This window comes from Brienomyrus brachyistius, unplaced genomic scaffold (genome assembly GCF_023856365.1).
Source record: "Brienomyrus brachyistius isolate T26 unplaced genomic scaffold, BBRACH_0.4 scaffold35, whole genome shotgun sequence".
NCBI lineage: Eukaryota > Metazoa > Chordata > Actinopteri > Osteoglossiformes > Mormyridae > Brienomyrus > Brienomyrus brachyistius.
The window spans coordinates 431,722-455,886 of record NW_026042310.1 but is presented as its reverse complement, the minus strand read 5'-3'; the positions used below and the strand labels follow the sequence as shown (position 1 = coordinate 455,886).

Here is a 24,165-nt window from a genome sequence, read left to right as displayed (position 1 = left end):
CGAATATCTTTCTGCAGCAATTATGCCATACACCGGTCGCTTAATCTCCTCCGTTTGCGATGCGTTCCCCCTAACAATACTCATTCAATAAAACTGCGCTGCCGCGGCGCTGCTGAATGGCGACATTGTCGCGAAAAGCCAAAGCCTGCGATACTTAAGAGAGTTTCAGGGGGCCAAACTATACACACGTAAAGCGCGAGCCGTGCGGAGGTCAGACGCCCGAAAGGACGGAGCGGAGCGATGCTGGAGATGGCGATGCCGTGGCTGCTGGCCCTGGAAATCGTGCTTTACTCTGGCTGCTTTATCTGCGGAATTATCTCTGCTGCTTCCCTCACGATGACTCAGGTAAAGCAAACGAAGAAAAACGCGCGCACTCGGTTATGTTTCATGTGTATTTTAAACAGCCGCATGCAAAATTGCACTAATAAGCTTCTTTTTGTTACATGGCACCTTGATAAAGTCACTGTAATATACTGGAGATACATAAATTACAGTAATGATAGAAAAAAACTAAGATCATAAGTATTTTGCCAATTGAAAAGGCAAGACGTTATAAGTCACGTAGGCCTACTTTAAAAACAGTTATATTACTTGATCTTGACTTTAAATGTACTGACGGGATGGGGTGTGCGTTCTCTTCCAGTGAAATATCAGACATTTAAATCAATAAATTAAGCGACAAACCTGGACCCCCTTGAAATCTTTAAGTTTCTCCACAGTGGAGCGCATTATTCGCCCTGTGCCACGTGACTGCCTGGCTCATCGTTCCCAATTAAGTTAGGCGGCTCATTAGAGTCAGATGAGCCTCACACGGAGAACAGAGCAGTGCGACTGTCATTGCAGAGATGCATTTAGCCATCGCCACAGCAAAAAACAGCAATACACATTATGCTAACATCATCTCCACGAGAGCGAAATTAGAATGAATTCCCATCTGTCCTGACGATTATCCAAAACAGGCCGACTGCGCTGGAATGGATTATTATTACTACTGTAAAATGTTATCATTATTAGTGAAGCATTGAAAAAAAACACACATCTAGTGATGATTAGCGAAGTTGATGAGGCACATAGCATACGTCGCTTTGGATATGATTGTAATCCGAGATAAAAGAATGCATTCTCTCATGCTTGAAGAGTATGCACACTTGGGCCGGATTGCTTGAAATGTTCTTTAACAGTAAAAGCAGTATGGCACCAGTGAGTGAGTGTAGGGCAGCCCAAACGCGAGGACGCGTTGTACATGGGGGGGGATCAGTTTAAAATTACTTTTAATAATACTGCTAAGATATTGTCAAAAGTCAAAACAGCAACCGACAAACTGACATATCAGAACCATGGCAGCACAACCAATATGAAGTTTGTTTCTGTGCTGTACATCTTATTTTAATTTGCACAAGTAAGACCACATGCATATAGCATAATACAAAGTTAGCGGTTGCTAATAATAATAATAATAATAATAATAATCAGGAAGTCATTGACTTTAGTTAAATCTGTGTATCACGTGTAAATTGTTTTCTATTACCGCTCATTCCCAAATTAACGTTTTTAGCAAGTCAAGTATTTTGCTTGTTTCGTTTACGGTTCAGTATTAAACTAGCTACTTTTAATATCAACATGGAATTAATTTGGCTTTTTAGTTATTTATGTTTACGGTGAATACAATTACGAATTTATTCTGGGAAACTTGTCTTCCCTTGTGACAGGCCAGGTGCAGTGGCGGGGGGCGGGGCTTGAGGTAATCTCGGGGTGGGCTAAATCCGTCCCTCCCACACCATTGCGCCGGACCTGGTGGAGAGCGGTGATTCCCAGTCTTTTGATGTTCGACGCTCGAATGTGAGGGGTTGTAAGAAACTGAAAATATGCAGTTTGATTTTTTGACAATCATCAGTCCTTTAGCAAAACCCGCAGCGTTCCCCGGCCCCGTGGGAACCCCTAGTGGCCGGGTGTAGTAATGACATTCCGAGAGCGCTGTGTTGCAGGGTCAGTTCGCCGGGCAGTGCGTCCTCTACGGCAGCGTCTACTACAACAAGTCCACGCAGTCCATCGGCATCGAAAGCGCCAGCTCACCCTCCCTTTGCTACTTCGTTTCGGCCATCTCCATCTGCGTGTCAGTCTACTGCCTGTCCCTCATCCTCTACTGGATCTACAGCAGCTGTGTCGACGGAGAGTTCAAGCGGTTAGTGGTGGATTCATTGCAAAACGGGGCCTGGGGGGGGGCAGGAGAATGATAGAATGGAGGGCGGAGTTTGAGCCTAGCACCTAAAACTGTAGTTTATTAGACATTGAAATTCTGACACATAAATGGCACAGAGTGATGGGTGAGACGTGACAAAATATACAGATCGACCAATCAAAACAAATAGGAATTATGTAAATAGTATACAGGGTGTTAATAGGGTGTTATGGGATGCATGGGAAAGTCTGTGGTTCGGCGAGTGAGGACGTGATCGGAAGGTCGTCGGTTCAAATCCCAGGGTCGTCAGAATGATTTCACCATTGGGCCCCTGAGCAAGGCCCTTAACCCGCAATATATCCAGGGACTGGCTGACCCTGCTCTCTCAAATGTATGTCACTTTGGATCGAAGCGCCTGCTAATTTGTAATGCTGTCAGTGTTACTATTTGATGCCCTCCCTGCGTTTTTTGCTCATGGCCACTAGGGGCAGCGTCTGGATGAGTGTGTCCCTCGGTGCCTGCGGAGTCATCTCCTTCTTCCTGCTGCTGTCCGGCTGCATCCTGAGGATCGGGAGGGACCACCTGTGCCAGTCTCTCCTGCACAGCGTCCCAGCAGTGAACAGGTGAGGCGAGCGACCGTAGGGCATTAGGTCCTGACCCACGCATGTCGGAACCCACGATGCTATACCACATCACTCCCATTAAAGCCGTTCCCGGTCGCTCTTAGTTGATTTTAATATATTTCACCTATTTATCTATTTTTCATCCTCTCTTTCACTATCGTCACCTTTCGTAATCTTCATGCCGCTGGAAATACCAGAGACAGGAGCGTTGAAACTTACAGAACTGGTTTTAGGCCCTGATAACCATCCAACCCTCCTACGGCAGCCCTAGTGTTCAGAGAATGGCACCATGTGACCAACCCACCATGTCGCTTTGTTTTCCAGTTGCGAAATGGCACAGAATAAGACATGGACCAGCCCTGTCAATGGACAGCAGTTCTTCCAGGGCTTTGAGAGCGCCGAGGTCAGTATCACCAACGCATCGCTGGTCACAAAAATCCACATTGACTGAATTCACCCCGGTGAACATTACTACAACAAAGCACTAGTAGATCTGTTTACATCTCCCTCGTCCTCCATCTCTACATCCTTTCACTCAGCACCATCAAGCCCTCATTACTGCTCTCACCTCCGTCTCCCACAGAAATCCGTTTGGGTCAACTTCTTCTTCTGGATGCTGGTCGTGGTCGTGGTGTCCGTGCAGAGGCGCAGTACCTCAGAGAACAGGCAGGGCGGCGCCGATTGGAACCCTGCCGAAGCCGAGCCCTTCTTCCACAGGTCCAGCAGAACCTAGTCGACCACAGTGAGCCTCACCTGCCCCCGCCTTGAGCTGCGTGTTTGTTTCTCGTTCCTGGGGAAGCTGTTTTTTTTTCCACTGTGTTTTTAAATCTACTGCCCCAAACCCAGTGGGTACCTGTCCAGACTTGGGAATAAACCGGACCACTGGCTGTACTGTGTCTGCTTCTGGCTGTAGTTTGTCTTGTAGATGGTGTGGAAGGAAGACGCAGGAAGCCCTCTCCTCTTCTGTTTCAGGCTGAAGGCCATACTGTTCACAGAATATAGCCAGAGAACCTGGTATTACTTTAGAATCAATATATTAATAGGAATTCCATTAGTAGTGAGTCTCGAACCCTAATGGTGCTTTTACCCACGGCACTTAAAGCTGAATGGAAATATTTGAAATGTGAAAAATATTGCAAAATCAAGGAAATGTCTGAACCCCAAACACACGTGCATCTTTAAAACAAATTATTTATAATATTTTTTTTATGTAAAATTTATATAATATTATTTAAAATTTATGAGCATTATGTCCAGTATGTGCATACAGTCTCATTAAGTATTCTGCCAGAAATGAATTACAATATACAACGAATATTAACAAAAAGGGGGCGGCATGGTGATGCCTCACACCTCTGGGATGCGGGTTCGAGTCTCCGTCTGGGTCACATGTGTGTGGAGTTTGCATGTTCTCCCCATGTCGTCGTGGGGTTTCCTCCGGGTACTCCGGGTTCCCCCCACAGTCCAAAGACATGCTGAGGCTAATTGGACTTGCTAAATTGCCCATAGGTGTGCATGTGTGTGTGTGAATGGTGTGTGAGTGTGCCCTGCGATGGGCTGGCCCCCCATCCTGGGTTGTTCCCTGCCTCATGCCCATTGCTCCCGGGATAGGCTCCGGACCCCCCGTGACCTACTGTAGGATAAGCGGTTTGGAAAATGGATGGATGGATTAAGAAAAAGATGTTAATAAAGACACAAGGCAAAATAACTACACAAAGTAATTCATGTGTAAATGTAATGTCTACATAAAATAAAAAAGCAATTCTTTTTTTATTATTGTTTTTATTTTGAATAAACTAAAATCTGTTTCTGTGGTATCTTGGTCTTGGGGTTTAGAGACTTGCAGCTAGGGGGCAGCAGAGAGTTACTGATGAATTTGGGATATATGCGCACTTACAAAATCGACATCAGAAAATGGCCTGCATATTTACATATTGGCTATTTAGTTCTCATCACGGTCTGTGATGAGCCGTATTCAGTAAGAACAATACTTCAGTCCTCTGTCTGTTTTTCTCTGTTTATGTAAAACCTTTGTGTGCTTTTTTTCTCTATTATTTATATAATAGCCCTTTGTCTTACATGGCTCATTATTCGTTTAAAGGTTGTCTAAGACTCTTGGGTGACACAATGAATTCAGTTATTTCTCAACACACAAAGTAAATCCTACAGCCTACATGATGGTCAAAACCTGAATCGTGCCAGTAGCCAGTAGCCACTGAAAGCCGCAGATGGTCAGCGATGTTGGCTTAGTTCCAGTGAGGGTGGGAGAAAATCCGCTGGCCGTAGCAACTCAGGACTGTCGGACGTCTTAGAATTTCACATTTCAAAACCTGAGTCTCAGGCAATGGAGTCGCTACATCTTTGTCAACTCGTAAAATGATAGTTAACTGGCAACTGATCTATAATGTCGATAATCACAGTGATTAATCACAGCATGTAAACGCCATCAAGATGACTGACATTTATAGAAAGAAAGCTTCTTGCTTTGACCTTTTTTGAGAAATTATTTTTACAACCTGATAATCTGGCGACGAATGGAAAGGTGATTTATTTCCCAATAAAACTACACATTATTCAGTAAATAGAAATTTTATTTTACGTTTGAGCCAATCTGATCCAGTAAATATATCTTTAGTTAATTTTACCTGATACCCCCTTCCTCTCCCTCCCGACCCTCTTACCCATCTGTCCCCACTACTTGCCTGTTACCCCCTCTGTCCCCTGCCATCTTCTTGCCTATTATCCCCCTCCCTTCCCTTTGCTACCCCCCACCCCCCAACGCCTCGGATCCTGCCTGTTACCCCATCTCTCCCCCCGCCCCCCAGAGCTTGCCTGTTACCCTCTCCCCCTCTCAGAGCATGCCTGTCATATCCTCCCCACTCCTCTCCACCCCCACCCCCTCATAGCTGCTTGCTGAGCTTGCGTGCCTGCCTCTCCCGGGCTTCGAACGCTGCCTTGGTGTCCAGCAGCTCCTCCAGCCTCCCGCGCAGCTCAGCCATGTCCACCAGGGCGGCGCCGCACTGCTCCTGCAGCACCTGGCTCTCGTGCCGCAGCTGGGCGGCCACGGCAGACAGCTGCGCGCTCTGCTCCCAGCATCGCATCTGCACCTGCGCTGCCTCTGCAAGCAGGACCTCCGCGCCGAGCACCAGTGCATCCGGCTGCTCCGTCGCCATGGCGCCCGCAAGCTGCCGGGAGGGCGGAGCTGTGAGTAAAGCTGTAGGTAGGGGGGGCCTGCTGAGGCATGGGGTCAGTGGGGTAGGGTGTATTAAGTGTTGGACCAAAGTTATAATATAGCAGAGCAGGGTAGAACAGAGACAGGAAGATAGAGAATCCTACTATCAGCCCAAGAGGTGTCATAGTAGAAACCAGATTCAGTTGTTGACACACAACTGCACAACAACGAAATGTGTCCTCTGCATTTATCCCATACGTGACATAGCAGGGGGCAGCTAATTCAGCGGCTGGGGAGCAGTGACTGGGGGCGGTTCCATGCTCAGGGCACCTCGCCGGTCAGGGATTTGAAACAGCAATCTTTTAATGACAAGTGGACTTCCCCAACCATTAAGCCACCACAGTTCAAAGGCCATGTGCTCGAATGCCACTGTTGTACCTTTGAGGAGTGGACTTTGGTTCAGTGACAACATTTAAATGTTTAAATAAATACATAACTGTTAGGGTAATGCAAAACATAATGTAGCAAGCAGTGGGACGTGGAGGAGAGACGAGATGAAGAGTAAATATATAAATTATCCCATCCATCTGTCTATCCTCCTGTCCATCCATCCATCTTCAAACCATTTATCCTGGTCACGGTCGGGGGGGGGCTGGAGCATTTCCCAGGCAGAGCAGAGGTAGGGCAGTGTGTATTAATATGATATTATAAAAGATGACGACACCCCCCCCAAAACATGCAGTCTGTTCATTTGGTCTGAGGTCAGTAATAAACGAGTGAAACAAAACTTCTCAGTATCTCGACTCAGCATGATCCAGAATGATTTCTCTCATTCTTTCCCATCAGGTCAGAGTCCAACCCCAGGCGGCTGTGAGAACATGAGCGGGGCACTCTGGGGCTCGTCCTTAATCACGCGCCCTGCTGCCCACGGGCAACACGCCTGCCACTACCAGCCCGGCTCATCCGGTGGACCCGAGACGCCCACAAGCTGCTTACTGAAGCTTAACCCTCTCCACCGCCAAGGGCTGCCACATCCAGCCCACCGACGTACAAACAGAGACTACACACAAACAGCAGGTGCTGAAAGCTACGGACTATTACGTAGCATATAACAATACGCTATAAGGCTACGCGATGCTAGCAGATGATATTAAATACCTGGGCATTTCTAACAATAAAGCTTCCTCAACTTACCAGAACCTGATATTAAAATGTCAATGAGCTTAAGAATTAACACTCAATACCCTCTCCTCTTTATATCCCGTACGTATTTTTTCTGTCCTATCGCTTTACTTTCTGTGGTCTTCTCAAAGTTGCAGGGGGTTTCTCATTCATCAAAGGAAGCACGGGTACGGTTTTATGCCGCTCGTTCTCCTTCCCCTTCTCTCGCTTCTTCTCTTTCCCTCCTTCAGGAAACGTAACCTTAAACCAGGCCATCCGCTAAACCCGGATTACAGAGTCGGATGCGAGAGAGAGAGAGAGAAAAGGCGGCGATGGAAAACGGGGACGATCTACAATCCCTCGTTCAGCGAGCAGGTGGAGGAACAGAGGAATAAAGACAGGAGAAAAGTACAAAAAAGGTCAAACGGTCCCCACATTGCAGTCATGATCTATCGCGGCCAATAGGAAAGCAGCAGCAGCACACATCAAATCCACACAAAATAATTTATTTCCTTCATTAATTTACAATCGCACTATGACCCCGGATAATTCTGTTTAATACATATGTTGAGGTGTTATTACCAGTCTTGTTACTACTACTAATATTAATGGTGTCAACCTGATATAATGATATTCATTAGAATAACTAATTCGTTATAAGATTTTAAAATATTCAACTCATTTGCTTGAAAATAATGAGCGTTTTTTTTGTATGGCAAGAGAACCTTCATAAATTGATTCTACAATAACAGTGGTGGTTGTTACAGTCGCCCTCCTGTTAATCCCTTATATGCCGAAGTGCGTCCATGTGGCAGAGTCACGTGACGACGTGTCACGTCACCGACTGTCAAACGTGGCTTCCGACCAGCTCCCAGATGGGCCGCACGCTGCCATCTCCCGACACGGCTGTTAAACGCTAATCCGGGCGGAGTTTAAATCGCGAAAGCCGCGCGGAGCTCGCTGTATGTCCCGGTCCATCTACAAGGGCAGTGCCGCCCGGTAACCATGGCGGAGCTATTGGAGGGGAACCTACAAATTAAAATAAGCTCGACAGAAAGGTTACCCTTACACATCGATTATACAGGCAGCTTGCAGTGTTCGCACCCTTCAGCAAGGTCACGGGTAATTCTCACCGTGACGGTCCTGATTCCTTTGTTCCTCTACGTTGTTTATGGCCCAGTTTGTAATGGACATTAGCTCTATACCCACAAGGCCACTTTAATCAAATGCTCGTAATGTATTGCATGCTAACACACACTCACCCAGATCAGCGGCTCACAGTGAAAGTTACCGCCCCTGTAACGTTTCAGTCAAACAGCCTTATTCCGGTAATAATTGAAACTTCGTAGATCCCCATGGGGAAAATTCCTTTCACACCTCTGTAGGTGAACTAGAGCTAGCAACGAACGGTAGCCGCCTGTCGCAGCACCCAGGCAGCTGGGGATTGAGGACCTGCAGACATGCCAAGGCCAGATGCGAACCAACACCCTACTGATCACAGGCACAGAGGCTTAACCCACTGAGCCACATGCTGCCCACACTTTCATTACTATATAAGTTAACCAGGCGAACTCGGAGTCTCATTACGTAGATCCTGAAAAGCCACTTGGACTCAGTTCAGTCAAGGCAGGACTAATTTGAAGTAGCTGTCTGTATAGCCACTTGTTAGCTCCCGACCAAGCAGGGTTCACTGACCATTTGAATGAATATTATAAAAGTCCTATTAATAGCTATTAGCTAATAGCTATCTATATTTACTATTGATATCACTGTGGTGTTTATTATTTCAGTGAGTTGATTATTAATTGTCCTTAAATAAAGCTGAATAAGGCATCCAGGTGGTACCATCACAGAGTGAATAATGCTTGTGGGAGTTTTACTTACGCATAAAATAAATGTTCTGAGGGCAGAAGGAAAAATGACTGGTTCAAAGAGATAACCAATGAGGTTGTAGAGGAGGTGGGTCCAAGCAACTAGAGGAGGCGGAACCAACCAATTAGATCAGACTGGTTTTCTCTCTGAACCAGTCATTTTCCCTATAGCCTCACACCAGTAGTGTTGGGGTTCTAATAAGGTAAGAGAAACTTTATTGAACCCAGGGGGAATTTTTAAACCTTCTGATTTCCTCACGCAGTCCAATGAGAGTTAGACTAACTAGCATTGCTAAATGCTAACCGCTTGTACCCGTGTCCTAAGGATCCAGGATGAGTCCCCCACCTGCCTGACATACAGGCCGACAAGGTGGATGAATGGATGAATAAGGCATTCAGTTCAAATAGATATTAACTGTGTGATTCAATTAACAAAAGGTCAGTAGAGGGTGATTAAGAGTCCAGCAGTGAGATGGAAGAAATGGGTGCGAATACGGATGTGGGCGGGATTACTGTACCCTGTCAATCACTGTTAATGGGAACCTATCGAGAGTATGGATGTGGGAGGGATTACTGTACCCTGTCAATCACTGTTAATGGGAACCTATCGAGAGTATGGATATGGATGTGGGAGGGATTACTGTACCCTGTCAATCACTGTTAATGGGAACCTATCGAGAGTATGGATATGGATGTGGGAGGGATTACTGTACCCTGTCAATCACTGTTAATGGGAACCGCTGACAGAAAATGCTATCATTAACCCACTTTACTATTGGATTATGATTCATATAATTAATAATTCACACACCTGGCATCCCATCCAGGTACCCTAGCTTTGTTCCCCCTGCAATCGCCACCCCCACCCCACACAACCCAGACCTAAATCAGCGATGTATCCTGAAGTCATATACTTCACGTAATCGCCACCTGGGGGAGCCAAAGAGCTTTACAGAACTGCCGACGGTATTTTAACGTCGCTGACCTGTTACAGTTACTCATCTCGCCTTCGTTAGTGACTGTGCAGAGAATTAATGACATAATATCTATCTCATATAACATGTGGTGTTTTATGAATTTAATATACTTACAAAAACTTCCATTTCACATCACAGCTCAGACTTTTTGCGAGATGAGATGTACAGAGACCCAATTCCACCACCTGGAAAGTGCTTATCATTCTCAGGGTGACAGGGGAGTCTGTCCCAGTCAGCGCAGGGCACCTGGCTGGGGAATAGGCTGTACCAGTGTTTTTCAGCCATGTCTTGGGAGGACCCCCCCGGCGGTCCATGTCTTTGTTCCCTCCCCTTTACCAAGTATTATAAGTTCTTGATTGGTTGAGAGTCAGGAGGCAGATGAGATGTGGGCTGTCTGGTGATTCTGGGTTCAGAAACGCTGTCCTAGACCGGACACATATACGCGCTGCAGATCACCTAGGGGCGTGTCTGTGGACTGCATGATGAAACACAAACAAGAGGGATGAAGCATTCAAACACCTCATACACAGGGCAGAGACGGGACTCGAACCCTGAACTCTGGAGGCCTGAGGCAACAAGCTAAACCCCACCCCCACCCCCATACCCAACCTAAAAAAGAGAATTTATAGTCCAACAGTAAGTACATTCCCAAAAATAAACTCACCCTCCCTTGCAAAAACATCCAGTGACGGATTCTGTCTCTGTAACAGTATTGATCCTGAGCTAAAAAGCCACCCCCCCCACACACACACACTGGCCTCCCCCCATTCCTTCGTCTTCTAACAGATTTACAGTGACTTTCAGACGTCCCAAAAGACACCCTTCCGATAAACACAGCGGACCCATTCTGGGAACGATCAAGACACCGCGTCGTGAAACGGGCCACGAGACCACAGAACATCCGCTCGCAGTCGACGGCGCCGCACCCCATTAACAGAGCCGCGGCCGACCCGACGGGCCTTCGGAGGAGGAGACTTTTACACACGGTGACTCTGAACCCGAAGAGAGGCCACGGAAGAACATGTGAAGGCAGATGACAGCATCCGTGTTACCTTAAGTGGTCCTGCTCTATTGGGATGACGGTGGCCTCCAGTGATGTGATCGTGGTACCAGGACCCCCAGCGGAGCCTAAGGTTCTGAACGCAGCTTGTGGTACGGCTCACAGATGTGCTGCCCCCACTCTCACTCCTCCTGCGTGCTTATTTGTGCTTCCGATGTCTGCCTTTCTGCATTTGCATGTGCTTGCGTACGGTTTGTAGGCTAAATCGCCAAACTTAGGGAGGACAGTAAGCTTCCAACTTCTGCTTCTTATCCGTACCAAAATTTTGACGTGTGTGCGTGCGAATTCACAAACATGTCTTAGCGTGTTAAGGTCTTAACCGAACAACCGGCCGGTGCGCTTTCAGGACGAGGGCCAGACCTGAAAACCACCTGGTGTCTCCTAGGAACCCCATGGCACTCCGGAGGGAAAACCTGAAGCTCGCCTTCCTAGCAGGCCGAGCGACTGGTGACCGTGTGGCACAGGCATGCATGGGACGGGGGGGGTTGTGTGCGTGGGGGGGGGGGGCAGGTTCGATGCCACGCGCTTCACCACATTCATGGGTATCACAACATTGTACAGCCCTGGCGAGCCGATGACATTTATAGCTGAACAGCATAGCAAAGGAATGTACAAAAGAACGCTATTAAAAAAAAAAGATTGGAAAAAAGCAGTGACAAGCTTACACACAGGCAGCGGGTAGAATGTCCCTCTCTCCCTCCATCACCATTCCAGATCTTCCTATCCCTCTGAGAGTCTGCTCTGTTTATCATTTCAGTTTAAATGCAGGGGGAAAAGAATCATAACATCAGACCCCATAACTCTAAAAGTCGTCCCCTGTGCACGTGGTGATCATCCCGAGGGTGATGATGGGGTGGGGTGGGGGGGGGGGGTGACTGTCCACCAGCAATTCACTGTAGGCACATACTACACTTGCTCCACAGAGAGTCCGTACATTTCATTTTATGTGTGCTATATGACAGATGCTTGTGCTGTATCCAGGAGACATTGAAGTCCTCATTGCCTCGTTCTGGGCGAACCATAATCGCCACTCGTGACAAATCGTAGTTTCTGACTTTTCTGCTTCTGCCCGCAAACCTAAAAAGTCATCTAGTGTGACCTAAAGGGCCATAACTGTTATGAAGGTGACGCCGATTTGAGGCCATATTGTCCGGAGATGAATGGGGTGGAAACCATTCATTTTGGCGTAGATTAAACGCAAAAGCCCAAAGGTCACTACCAGGGAAGCGCCTGAAGACCAGCAGACAGTAGGCCGAAGCAGTCCTGCATTAGCAGTCCTCATGTTTACACCTCAAGCGTCACCAGACGACAGTCTCCACCTGCAGAACTAGCTGGTGTCAGGCCTGTCATCTTCTGCTCTGGTGTGAGGTTTACATTCACAGGCAGCTTTATGGAGCTGCTCTGCATTCACCATTAGCTCACCCTTTAGTGCAAAGCCCCTCCTGTTCATCCATCTTCAGAAGACAGCCTGTCACGGTTATTACTTGTCCCCCAAGCTCTGAAAGCTCGCTCGAGTCTGCCTCCTCCCCTGACACTCGCCTGCCGTCTCTCTCCTCTCAGGCTCCATATGTTTCTCCTCTCTGTGTCTGTCTCCCTGACCCGCCCGCGCCCTCCCCTGTCCCTCTCTCCGGGTACGGACGCCCGTTCCTGTCGGTGGCAGCTCCATCACAGCGCTCCTTCGCCATGGCAACTCTCCTCCCCGTGGACAATCAGCAAGGGGAAGAACAGAGCATCACGGTAGTCGGGGGGTCTGTCTCCTTGCCGATTTGTGTCCGTCTCCCCCTCCACATCCTGCTCGGACGCCCTCTCTTCCTCCTCCTCCTCATCGCCGTACCCCCCTCTCCCCAGCACACCCTGGCTCTCCTCATCCCGTCGGGCCCCAAATCCCAGGAACCCCCCGCCCCCTTCCTCCCCCCTGGCTCCTAGGCCTCCCAAGCTCCTGGAGTGGAACAGGCAGGCATGGCGTGACGTCTGCAGGCGGCCCAGGGAGAATCCGCTGCGGCTTGGTGCCAGCCTCGTGGCCCCGCGGCCCCCTGGGCGCCCCGCCGTCGCAATGGCGACACTACCCCTCACCCTCGAGGGCAGCGAAGCGCTACTGGGGGATCTCCTGCAGCGGGGGCAGTTCTGGAGGAAGTAGCCACCACTGTGGGGCCCCAACCTGGCCAGGGAGCTCCCCCTAGTTGGCAAAGCAGGGTTCGCGTTGGGGTCCGGGTCCATGAGCAAGGCCTCAGAGTAGCTGGGCACCATCTGCTGGTTGCAGCGGATGTGCCACTCCAGCTCGGTCATGTCTACGGTGTTGACCCGTGAGATCATGCGGTAATTGGGGCCCCCGCTCTCCCCACCGGCCCGGAAGCCTCCATCCTCAGGTGTGTTGTCATTGGCATCCTCGCCCTCCCCGAACAGCTTTTCCACATGGTAGTGCACGTACGCTGTCCGGTACTCAGAGACCACGCGCAGGGGCCAGGAGAGCAAGAGGATGGACGCCAACCAGAAGATGTGGCGCCGCGAGTACCAGGGCTGGCGAGATGGGTCGGGGAAGGCCAGCATGTGCTCGCGGAAGTCCACGTTCTTCAGATGCATGCCCTCGCGGGCCTCCATGTAGTCGTCCAGACCCTCGTTGTCTCCAAAGAAGCGGGCACGCTGGGTGAGGTAGGCGGTCTCGGCACGGGCACTGGCAAAGCTGAAGCACTTGGTGAAGCGGAGCCGAGTCGCCGGGTGGTCCAGCAGGCCCAGCAGCTCCTTGGAGACGTCCTTGACGCCGTGCCGGGTGTAGTCGAACTCGGAGCTGGCGGCGTGCGTGTTGACGCGCTCGTGGTAGACCTGCGTGGTGGTGTAGGCGTCGCCGTTGCGGTAGCGTGTTACCTGCCGCGTGCGCCGCACGTAGTGGTAGCTGATGGCCTTCCACCAGATGCAGGGCGTGGCCCGCTGGAGGCGCTGCACGCGCTCGTAGACGTCGCTGATCTCCACCTTGGCAAGGGTGGAGGTCTTGGAGTAGCAGTACCAACACTCCACCAGGTAGACGGCGTAGAGCATCACCAGAAAAGCCAGGGGGATGTAGACGTAGCCGTTGGAGCAGGGGCTGTCGTGGTAGAGGCGGGCGCGGCTGCCGTAGTAGAAGGCGGAGCCGTGGTCGTCGGCCATGACGGTGACGCGGTAGAAGGAGCACCAGCCCAGCGTGCCGAAGCAGCCGTACATGAGCAGAGTGAGCAGCAGACACTTCCAGTGGGACTCTCGACACAGGGAGCCGCTCAGGGACTGCTTCAGGGGGCGCTGCTGTAGGGGAGGGGCAGGGGTTGGTGGGTTTGGGGGTGGGGTTACATGAGTGGGCGGGGTTTGGGGTGGGGTTAGTTATGGGGAGGGGCAAAACGAGAGAGGACGAGGAAGGGGATAGGAAGGAAGATTAGGGTGAGCAGGGTTTGCAGGAAGATGGATAGATGTGGGCATGGAGGGTATAGGTAGGAGGATAGAAAGATGAGACGAGGCAAGAGAGGGGCAGAGCAGGTAAGAAGGAAAATAGAGGGGGGTTAGGCAAAGGATAGGGTGAGTCATTATGTAGGAGGAAGAGGGACCAGGGAAAAAAGACAGGAGAACAAGGAGCAGAAAGAGAGGGAGAGAGAAAGGGAAGGTGTTAATCCAGTGTGACTTAGCTGCATTTTATGCAAATGAAAAACTTTTGCATGCAGCCAATGTTCTAAACTGTGAAAGATAACAGGAAGGGAAAAAATGAAGTTGTGAAAAGCAGACTCCTCCCCAGCGGGCGGTCTCCCGGGGAGGGAAGACTCTTTCCATCTCCAGTGTAACCCAAACCATGGCAATCAGTGAAATGCAGGACAACACAAGGGCAACGCCCACAGAAAATGCACCCCCCCCCCCCCCAACCAAGCGTGAGGCGTAGATAGGCATCTCTTAGCTCTCTGCTGCCCCCGTCCCTTGCAGTGAAATCCAGTGGTGCTTGCGGCAACTCCAGGACGTTCAGAACAGCTGACCCTCCCATGTAAAGTTGCCGTTTCATTCCGGTCATGTCCAGGAACAGCGTCAGTTCAAATCCCTTGGACGGCAGTGTGATGTAACCATCGGGTCCTTAACCCCCTATAGCTCAGTGGACTGTCTGACCCGGCTTTCTCAACTGTACATCACTTTGGATAAAAGGCATCTGATAAATAAACAAACAAAGTGCCCCATTCCCTTGGTTGTGACAGAGGCAGTATTCAAATACTCCATAATGGAAGGATTTGGGAGGCTAATTCTGCCTGCATGTGTTCGGACTGAATGCCGACTTGCTATTTGCATGCATGTTTATAAAGACGGGCAATTACTGGAAGCAGCTCAGCTACAGGGCTATTAAAGGGAAAGTGAATCAATGAAATTAAGTGGATTATTGGTAGAGAGAGAGCAAGATGGAAGGAGGGCGAACGAAGCAAGATAACACAGAACCCAAATCTGACATTATATATTATAAACTGAGTGACCTGTAGGCAGTTTAATTGGTTGATACCTTACAAGGCAATTTAGACAATAGAGCTCAATTTCAAAATAAGAGATAAAAATCCAGAAGGCGAAAGTAAAAGCAGCCATGGACTCGGACACATGGACTCGGACACATCCAGCTATCAGCTTAATGTGCGTTTCAGGACGAGCGACCAACACAGAACCGCTCGCTGGGTCTCTCTATCGCCGCCCTATGGGACGGTTTCACACCTCAGACCGTCACTAAACAGGGGTGTGAGGTATAAGGATCCAGGTAGTGACACCGGCTGTGCTATTCAGAGGGTGGCTGAAAGTCGCAGCTCAGCCCCGCCCCCACACACCCCCAAGCAAAACAGATCTGGATACATTACCGCCGATCAATTATTAATCGAGACGACATTAAGAGTCTGGCTTAATGACAGCCTCACAGCGAGATGGGCATTCGTACGCCAGAGACACTCGAAAAAATGCACCCCCCCCCCCCCAAAAAAAAATAAATAAAAAACAGCGGCCAGATGCACCACTTTTCTCAAAATCCTTCACACGATTCAGACCAGCCGCTGAATTGGAAGGTACCAGCCAGGTCATGGACCCAGAACCTTCCTGCTGTTATAAGGTTGTGCTTACGCCTGGACTAGCCCATCACAGGGGTGTTTGCTAGGCCAGTTTTAGGGATGCTTTAAGCCTGCCCAAATAAATCCACCCTAATTAGCTCAAATGGTACGTTCTCATTCATAACTGGGGGGGGGGGTAAGGCTCAGCCCCCCTTTTCATAACTCTTTAGTGACGCTCCTGGCCAACAACACACACACAGGTAGAATTTCCCAAAGCATGCTGGGAGATCCCTGGCTTTTACCCGACTGTGAAAAGTGCCGAACCCATAGTCATAATATTTATGGATTTTGCCAAACCGCGGCAGAAACGTGAACGGCCCCCATCTGAATTGGGAGAGCAGGTCTGGGGTTTACAGCTTCCAGGCCGTGGCGTCTGGGCGCGAGCGAGGCTGAGGTTTGGCCACGGCGGGCAGCAGACGGACACGCCGCCGGGTGCCACAGGAGCCCCACGGACAGATAAATTATTTAGCTGCTTTTAGGACGGATCCTTGGCTCCGTCGATCCTGCGTGGCGGAATCCCCCCGACAGCAGAGATAAGCCCGATATGTGAGGGAGAGGAAATGCGAGAAGTGCATTAGTGCGAACGTGTGTGTGCGCGTGTGTGTGCGCGCACCCATATCCGACCAAGTGGGCTTGTCCTTCCTAAAAGAGAGCGGATATGAGCCGACTTCAGAGGTGCGGTCAGAAGAAATGAACCGATACAGTCTGGGAGAGGACTGTCAACTCCTGATGAGGATGACGAAGGGGAGGGATGACACGCCATAGCAGAGGGGTTCCTAAAATAGGTGTCACCACCCCTGAAGGGGGTACAAAGACACTGGGAGGGGGGGTCGCGAGATTCGGCAGCGTTATTTTTAGAGGTCGTGGGGTGAAAAGATTAGTACCCCCATGCAGGAGCAGATACAAGGGTCAGGATGGAAGTGTCCGACCTAGAGGGGGGGTACCACCTTCCTGGGGGGGCCTCTGTCCCACATCTCCACCATCAAGGACAGGCTCGAGTTTCCTGAAGGTTGGAAGTCAACACTCTCCTTTAATTCCCCGAATTGGAGAGACTGTATCCGCGGGCGACAGAAATATCTTCGTTTAAAAAATAAACAAAAAACACACACATATATGCATATTATGTATACAGAAACACAAACACACACACACACACTGTGTATATATGTGTGTGTTATGTGTGTTGGGGAACGTCTGTGTGAGTTCTTAGCTATTGCATCCATGTTTGGCATTACTGCTGATCACCACGGCAACCGTGATATTCCATATTCACATTATGACAACAGGCGGAGTGCAGAGAGCTTTTGGTGGTGGGGGGGGGAGGGGGGGTTAAAGAGGTTATTACTTTAAGTCAACCTATTTCGGCTGTCCTGGAAAAGACCTCCAAAAATATGGCTTCTGCAGAAGCAAGGTGACGAGCGAAGGCCACATAGCTGCAAGGGCAAAGGAGCGTGCGGGAGAGAGCGATTAGCGGCGGACGCCCGCTAAGTGGCCAGTCAGCAATCTCCCCCAATCTCAGGCTCTCCCCCCATGAAGGGGAAGCTGAGAACGACTACCTCGGTTCATGCCAAGACCACTCACGCCGACGCGCTTGTAATTTTACCAGCGCCCGGCATGCTTCACAACAAGACACTTTTAGCCGAAAGCGACGTTTTGAGCCACCCGGATAGATGACCGGGCCAATTCAGGTCGAGTGTTTTGGCGGATGATACAACAGGAGGCGCCCCGGTGGGATGCGAGTGCCCTCTCTCTACCGTCCTCAAATCACCAGCCTGACCTGCGGACGGCAGATCTGGGAGGCGGACAGGAGCCCGGGCCACAGGGACCCGCCGGCTTGCTCTTTCGCAAAACTGAAACATGCGTCATGCCAGAGGTGCAGCGGGCCTCAGGAAGAGGTCGCAGGAAAGGCGCTCGACGAGGCGTGACGGGAATCGCAGCATCCGCGCACCATTAGCAGCAAAGCCCGGTATCATACGTTCCAAACCTCATTCTACCATCTCTCTCTCTCTCTCCTTCTGTCTCCCTGGCTATTGATCAAGCTGTAACAGAAGCTGTTAAGTTAGCTTAGCGACCCTGGGTAACAGACAGGGAGCAGTGCTTGGGGTTTGCTGAATTTCCAACGTTGTGCATCCACGATACGACATGAGAGTCGTGCGATCCAGAGGACACCTACGTGCATTCTTTTAGCTACTTGGAAATGATGCCTGCCTGTATAATGTCTTTATTTATGAGGAGTAATACTTGTCTGCAGTTTTAAAGAGACGGACGAGGCCAAAGGCAGCAATCTTCTACTCGGGAGCATGCAGCTACTTCAGGGCAAAGATGGCCGACTTTCAACTCCCATCGCCGCGCCACTGGATGCCACACTCCGTTACGAAACGGGAGATGCGCCTTCCCAGAAGGTGCGAGAAGGAGCCGGGGAGGAGAGTAGGGGTGCGCATGGGCGGAAGACGAGAGAGTGAGAAAGCAGAGCTCGAGGCTCCGGAGGAGAGGATGAAAGAGAGGGAAGGAGAGAGGGAGAGATGAGTCAAGGAAGTGTCTCCAGGGAGAAGAATTGGAATGAAAAAAAAAAAAGCTTTCTCTACTTTGTTTGCCACTGTATCAAATCCCCTCCCTGCTCTCATTCCTTCATCCATCTCAGAGAAATCTATTTTAAGGAATAGTGTGGCATGACTTCAGAACGATCCTGAAAGACTGGGTCAAAATGAGAAAATACAGTGGCATGCATAAATGTAACACACCCTGGCTAATTGGTTAGCATACTACATGATGCAGCTATGCATCACATGGACGACTCATTTAAACCTCTCTTTAACTTTATATGCATCTTGGATATTAATTATCTGCTCCCATGCTGACGGTGCCTGGTGGCGTCGCACAGCGAGGATGAACATTATTTTTCCTGTGATTCATCACCTTTTCAAACCGTTTACGCCCAAGCCGTCTCGCGATTTGTTAGTCGAACTGCCAGATCGATCAGAAAGCACGCTCATCTGTTCAGCCGGGCGTGTCTGACTGGTCGACCGCCTTTGTTGATAGGGTGCTTGCAAGAAGACTCAAAACCAACCAATCACAGCACACTTACAAAAAGCAGCACAGAGATGCAGTACATGGAATTCAGAGCAATCACCGCATCTCCTTGACAGAACGCAGTCACAGCTTTCGGATTTTATTTGTTGATAAAAAAAAAAAAAAACATTTGCTGTCAAGTCAAAGCCAACACCCTGTGACTGTACAGAAAACACTCAGCATTATTCCAGAAGTTCCTATCACCAGTCCTTCAGTCATGCTGCCGAATGTACCATTCTAGTTTGAACTCTTTATCTGACGAGTCTCATTCTATGGCCAAAATGAGAACAATCCGGTCATTTTTGTGCTTTGAGTAGAGTCAAGAACACACTTATCTGCTTTCCTTGCAGTTCACGATGCCAATTACAGCCAGAACCAAAAGTTCAAAAGCATCCATACTCCTGTCCTGTTCCTTCGTTGACCAGTCTTGACGCCCTTAAATAATAATGACAGAAAACACCATTTTCCTCATCTTTGTTCTTAGACACGTCAGTATTTTCAAAGAATGTTCTTCTAAGTCCCTGGAGGCTTGTCAGCGCTGCCGAGTGCCATTCAGCAGCATCTTCTATGACAGCTGGATCCTTTGTTGTCAACGGTTGTTCCAAGACAAAAGCCGTCTACAAGCCAAAGTGTCTCCACCGTCTACACCAGAGTTAGCCAGTCCTACGCCGCTCAGAATTAGCCATCATCTTTTCATTCTTCCTCAACTTCCCTAATAATAGAGGAGGTGAGTCAAAGCAACTGGATGAGGTGGGACCAAAACATCCGACTGGTTGGTCCGGCCTCCCTCCGGTTGCTTGGACCCACTTGCTCGTCCACCATTCCCGGATCCAGCCCGTGACATGGAAAATTCCATTTCCGTGTCGGCCTCTCATCCGCATCAAACGATCTTCATCATCGTCTTACTAGCATGTGGTATATTCATGGAGATTCATGTTCGGCTTTCAACCTTCAGTTTTGTATGTTTCGATGACTACAAATTGTAATTATATTTATTATACATAGAATTATATAGAATTCAGCTTGATTCTATTCATTGTACATCTCTGTCCATTCAGTTACATTGCCCTTTTGCGCATTCTATTGAATAGTATTTTTCTGTCTTTTATCCATCTCCCATACACTTCTCCATGTCGTGTTTAAGAGTCATTCATATTTAAAATTTGATTTATCACCATTTTCCTTGCCCTGTGACTGACAGGATCGCAATTTCATCCCAGCTCATGACCCGTGGATGACACGGCTGAAGACGACAATAAAGGACCTTGGACTCGAAGCTCTGTCAGTGTGGAGCTTAATTGGATGGAGAAACAACATGAAAAATAGTGCTACCTTTCCCATTTAGCAGGCCGCTTTGTTTTACTGTACTTTACTGTACTTTACTGTATGACCTGTGCCAGAAAGGTAGGTCACCACTGGTGGCACTTCTGAGTGTGACTTTGGCCGTTCCCATGACTACCCAGCTCTCCTAGAAATCTTATGGCTTTCAGCACATATACATCCTATAATAAGTTTACTCTGTCCAGTCTCTATGGCTTCCCCCGGACTCTCAGCACATGCATCAGCCGCCCGCTTCCCCACATCCTTCTGTTCTGTGCCACAGATTCACGCGTCCCGCTTCTCCAGCTCGTCTCTGCTTGTATTTCCTGTTATTAACATAACGGGCCAGGCTCAATTCCCCCCCCCCCCCCCCCACTGCTGGGCTCCAGGCCAAAGACAAATGCAGCCACACCAGCAGCATTAAACCTCTCAGTGAGGCACGCCTGAGATACGCGGGCAGGGTCCGGAGGCTTCCGTCGGCTCGATGAATGTTTCACAAGAAAAAAAAAAAAAAAAAAAAAAAAAAAAAAAAAAAAACGATTCTGTTCTGGAAATATTAACCTGACCTGAGGGAGAAGTGCTAGTGTTTTCCGTCATGTGGAGATACTGTCCAGTTTTGTTCCTATTTAAAGGCTGACAATTGATACCAAGACCATTGTGTCACGCCCCCTCTGTCATTAGTTTATAGAACAAAAAAAAATAAATTCAGATTGTGTATGTGTGACGACAAAAGCAATTAATGTGGGTTCTCAACCAAGTTTTCCTGTCTACAAATCCTGGCAGAGTTTTTGAACTATATTTACTCCCGGCCCTGTATTTACATAATTGGATCAATAGGACTAAAGCTGTATAATGCACAATACAGTGCAGTGTGCTTCATACACCCTGTTGTAGTTCTTCAGACAGGTTCTAAACCAATCAGATTGTAGAGGGGGTTGGACAAAGCAACTAGATGAGGAAGGACTAACATCTAATTGGTTGGTCGAGCTTCTTCTAGTTGCTTGTTGTAATTGTCAGTTAGGTTCAAAAGGATCTGGGTTCCTATAATTCGTATTGATTAGGTTCTTATGCTAATTTACAAAAGGTTCCGATGTACATCAATCACAGGTGTGTTGGGGGAGAGGACTTGTGTGCTGTTTATCACTAAAACAAGATGAAAATGGCAACAAGCCACCTAAAAATGTGCATTTGTTAATTTTGTCTAGTTATTATGAAAAAACAATATCTGTTTGGGCTCTTTGCTTTATAGTTTACTAGATATTTCTGGGTCGCACCAAAAAAACGTACTAACTGTAAGCCTAAATGTAAATACAGTTATCACGCAACGTTATATTAGGTATATGTTGTCTAATATTTATATTTGCAGAATCTTTATTGTAATTCGACTCTTGGCATATTATTGTTATTGTTGTTATTCAGACCGATATAATTTGCGTTGTTTTTTACTCGATTAGTAGTTTTGGACCATAAAATTTTCGTGCTAGCCAGACATAAACATTCAGCCATGTCCCAGTGGGAAGAAGGATGATAGGAAATACATAAACATGGATTATTTTTTTTTATGGTTTGAAAAAGCGTTGGGTGATGGGGTACCATCGTCGACTGCAATGCAGGAGCAGTTGATAAGAGGGGGAAAACACCGGGAGCGTGACGGTACAATAAGGGGACAGGGAACAGTCAGCAAAGCGCCGGCGGAGCTGATTAAAGAACAGCCGTCACTTGGTGTCGTGATTCTGATGCAATAGCGACGCACCAAGGCGATAAGTGCACCCCTGAGATATTATTATGGGTGCCCACAGACGACAGAGCAAGCTGGTCTGACTGTGCGAATTAACCTCGTATGGGGAAAAACCTGACCCCGATTCTTCGTCCTCATAGAGCCCGGTGTTCCCAGTTTGATGAGAAGCGCACTCCCGTCTTCTCACGTACCCCACGACCGCTACCACTCGAAATAATTTTTAGACGAGAAAAAGTATAGACGAGTGATGACATGAACAGGTGCATTAACTCCGCGTGAAAGAAATAATATTTATATTGTTACACATGCAATGTCAATGATTTGATAAACGATAGTCGCGTACGTCTGGAGACGTGCACGCAATAAATAGAAAAATCGCAGCGGTTCAAAACTCTTCATGTCATTCCCCATCATTCATTCCCCCTTCACCTAATTTCTATGCAGCACATTTTCTGTGACGACATGAAGGAACCTCGTAACGTAATCGATATTATAATACTAGATACCAAGTAAATATTCCGATTACGATAGCACAGTGTATTTCAAATACATTTTTAACAGTCCGCAGCAATAGTAATAATAAAAAAAAACAGACGTAACGATTAAAATTCCAGGGACAAACATAAACAGATTCCCCTCCCCCATTACACACAGAGAAACACACACAAACCCAAATAAACAGCTATATCTACAAACCAACAAAAATACACTTATTTGCCTTACCTCTTCCCTCCCGCCACCATTCAGAATGGGCGCCTCTCCGGTCACCGTCACCCCCTGCATCCTGTCTCCTACCCCCCTATCCGGATCTCGCCCGTCAGCACCGGAGACCGGTCCAGGACGCGCACAACCCGGCGGGCCAGCTTCGGGACCTCCTTGTGGGGTATGTCACCCCATCCACCGCTTGCTCTATTCCGATTCTCCGACAGCAGCGAAGGCGACTTTCGCGCATTATCCTCCGTAAATAATATCCCACCTTCTTGCTTCGCCCTTTCCGCGATCCTCTCCCGCAGCCGGCTTATTTATTACGGTTATTACTTTCACCTGTAGTTGCTTTTCTCGGATGGTGGTGACCCACTGAATGGTCCAGGGAAGGTAATGCGTGCGTCTGCCGTTCTGACCGACGGGATCCGGGGGAGGGACGGAGTGAAGATGGAGTGAGCGCAATAGATGGCGAATTAAGACGCTCCCTGGCGTCTCTCCCTCACAATGACATCACATTGACTGTTAAATTAGAAAATTATCGGCAGGCGACTTTCCCTGCGCGCACGCGGACTTTACGCAAATCCTTGTCTCCCGAGTGATCTCGGCTCGAAAATATTTAATCAGTATCCGGGCCAGCAATCAATAATACCTTTCGTTTTAATTAACCTAATTAATTCGGGTAAAATTGCTTTACGCGCGCGCGAAACGCGACAGAGTAATAAATGTTCAACGGAAGATGACACACATCTCAGGGTAAACCGGGAACAAACAAATACACACCAAAATTACTTCAGGGACCCCAAACCTAGGGAGGAAACACGGAGAGAATGTACAAAATCCGTAATAGCGGTGCCGATGCGGGCATCGAGCTCACATTATCTCACAGCACAATGGACCTATAGACGCCGAACTTCATAATGATACCTCCTGATATTTCTACAGAGGTGACTCTGCACATTACCTTATGCTGCATATGCATGGCTGATTACAGAACGGCGTCGTGAGGTTTCTGTTACATCTCATCCTGTATCTCGTTATTAGTAGCTATTATTTACTAAATGCCTTTAAAAAGCTGCGTGGCTATTTTAATAAGTATTTTTTAAATAAAGTTTGGTACCAGCGTAAAAAGACACATGCATTGTAACAGAACACTTAATGCCAAAATTGGAAAAAATATGAACTATTAGGCTAACTAGTAGTAACTTTATA

General features: G+C 48.4%; 2 protein-coding genes across 4 annotated transcripts; one reads left to right on the top strand and one right to left on the bottom strand.

The window, feature by feature from the left end:
* Nucleotides 1-178: 178 nt before the first annotated feature.
* Nucleotides 179-6,955, top strand: tmem179bb (transmembrane protein 179Bb). 3 transcript variants are annotated; one of them, XM_048998103.1, is made up of 6 exons: nt 179-345; nt 1,986-2,182; nt 2,665-2,802; nt 3,127-3,205; nt 3,386-3,544; nt 6,821-6,955. In XM_048998103.1, the coding sequence occupies exons 1-5, from the start codon at nt 241-243 to the stop codon at nt 3,533-3,535; spliced, it is 669 nt and encodes a 222-aa protein (XP_048854060.1). In that variant the 5' UTR covers nt 179-240; the 3' UTR covers nt 3,536-3,544; nt 6,821-6,955. The 3 variants fall into 3 exon arrangements, with proteins under 3 accessions (XP_048854060.1, XP_048854061.1, XP_048854059.1); XM_048998104.1 differs by having other exon boundaries at nt 6,826-6,893; XM_048998102.1 differs by lacking the exon at nt 6,821-6,955 and having other exon boundaries at nt 3,386-4,536.
* On the bottom strand, nt 5,706-23,527 carry LOC125721895 (transmembrane protein 151B). Its single transcript, XM_048998101.1, has 3 exons — nt 22,975-23,527; nt 11,709-14,316; nt 5,706-5,987 (listed from the first exon to the last, which is right to left on the bottom strand). The coding sequence occupies exons 1-2, from the start codon at nt 23,032-23,034 to the stop codon at nt 12,709-12,711; spliced, it is 1,668 nt and encodes a 555-aa protein (XP_048854058.1). The 5' UTR covers nt 23,035-23,527; the 3' UTR covers nt 5,706-5,987; nt 11,709-12,708.
* Nucleotides 23,528-24,165: the final 638 nt, after the last annotated feature.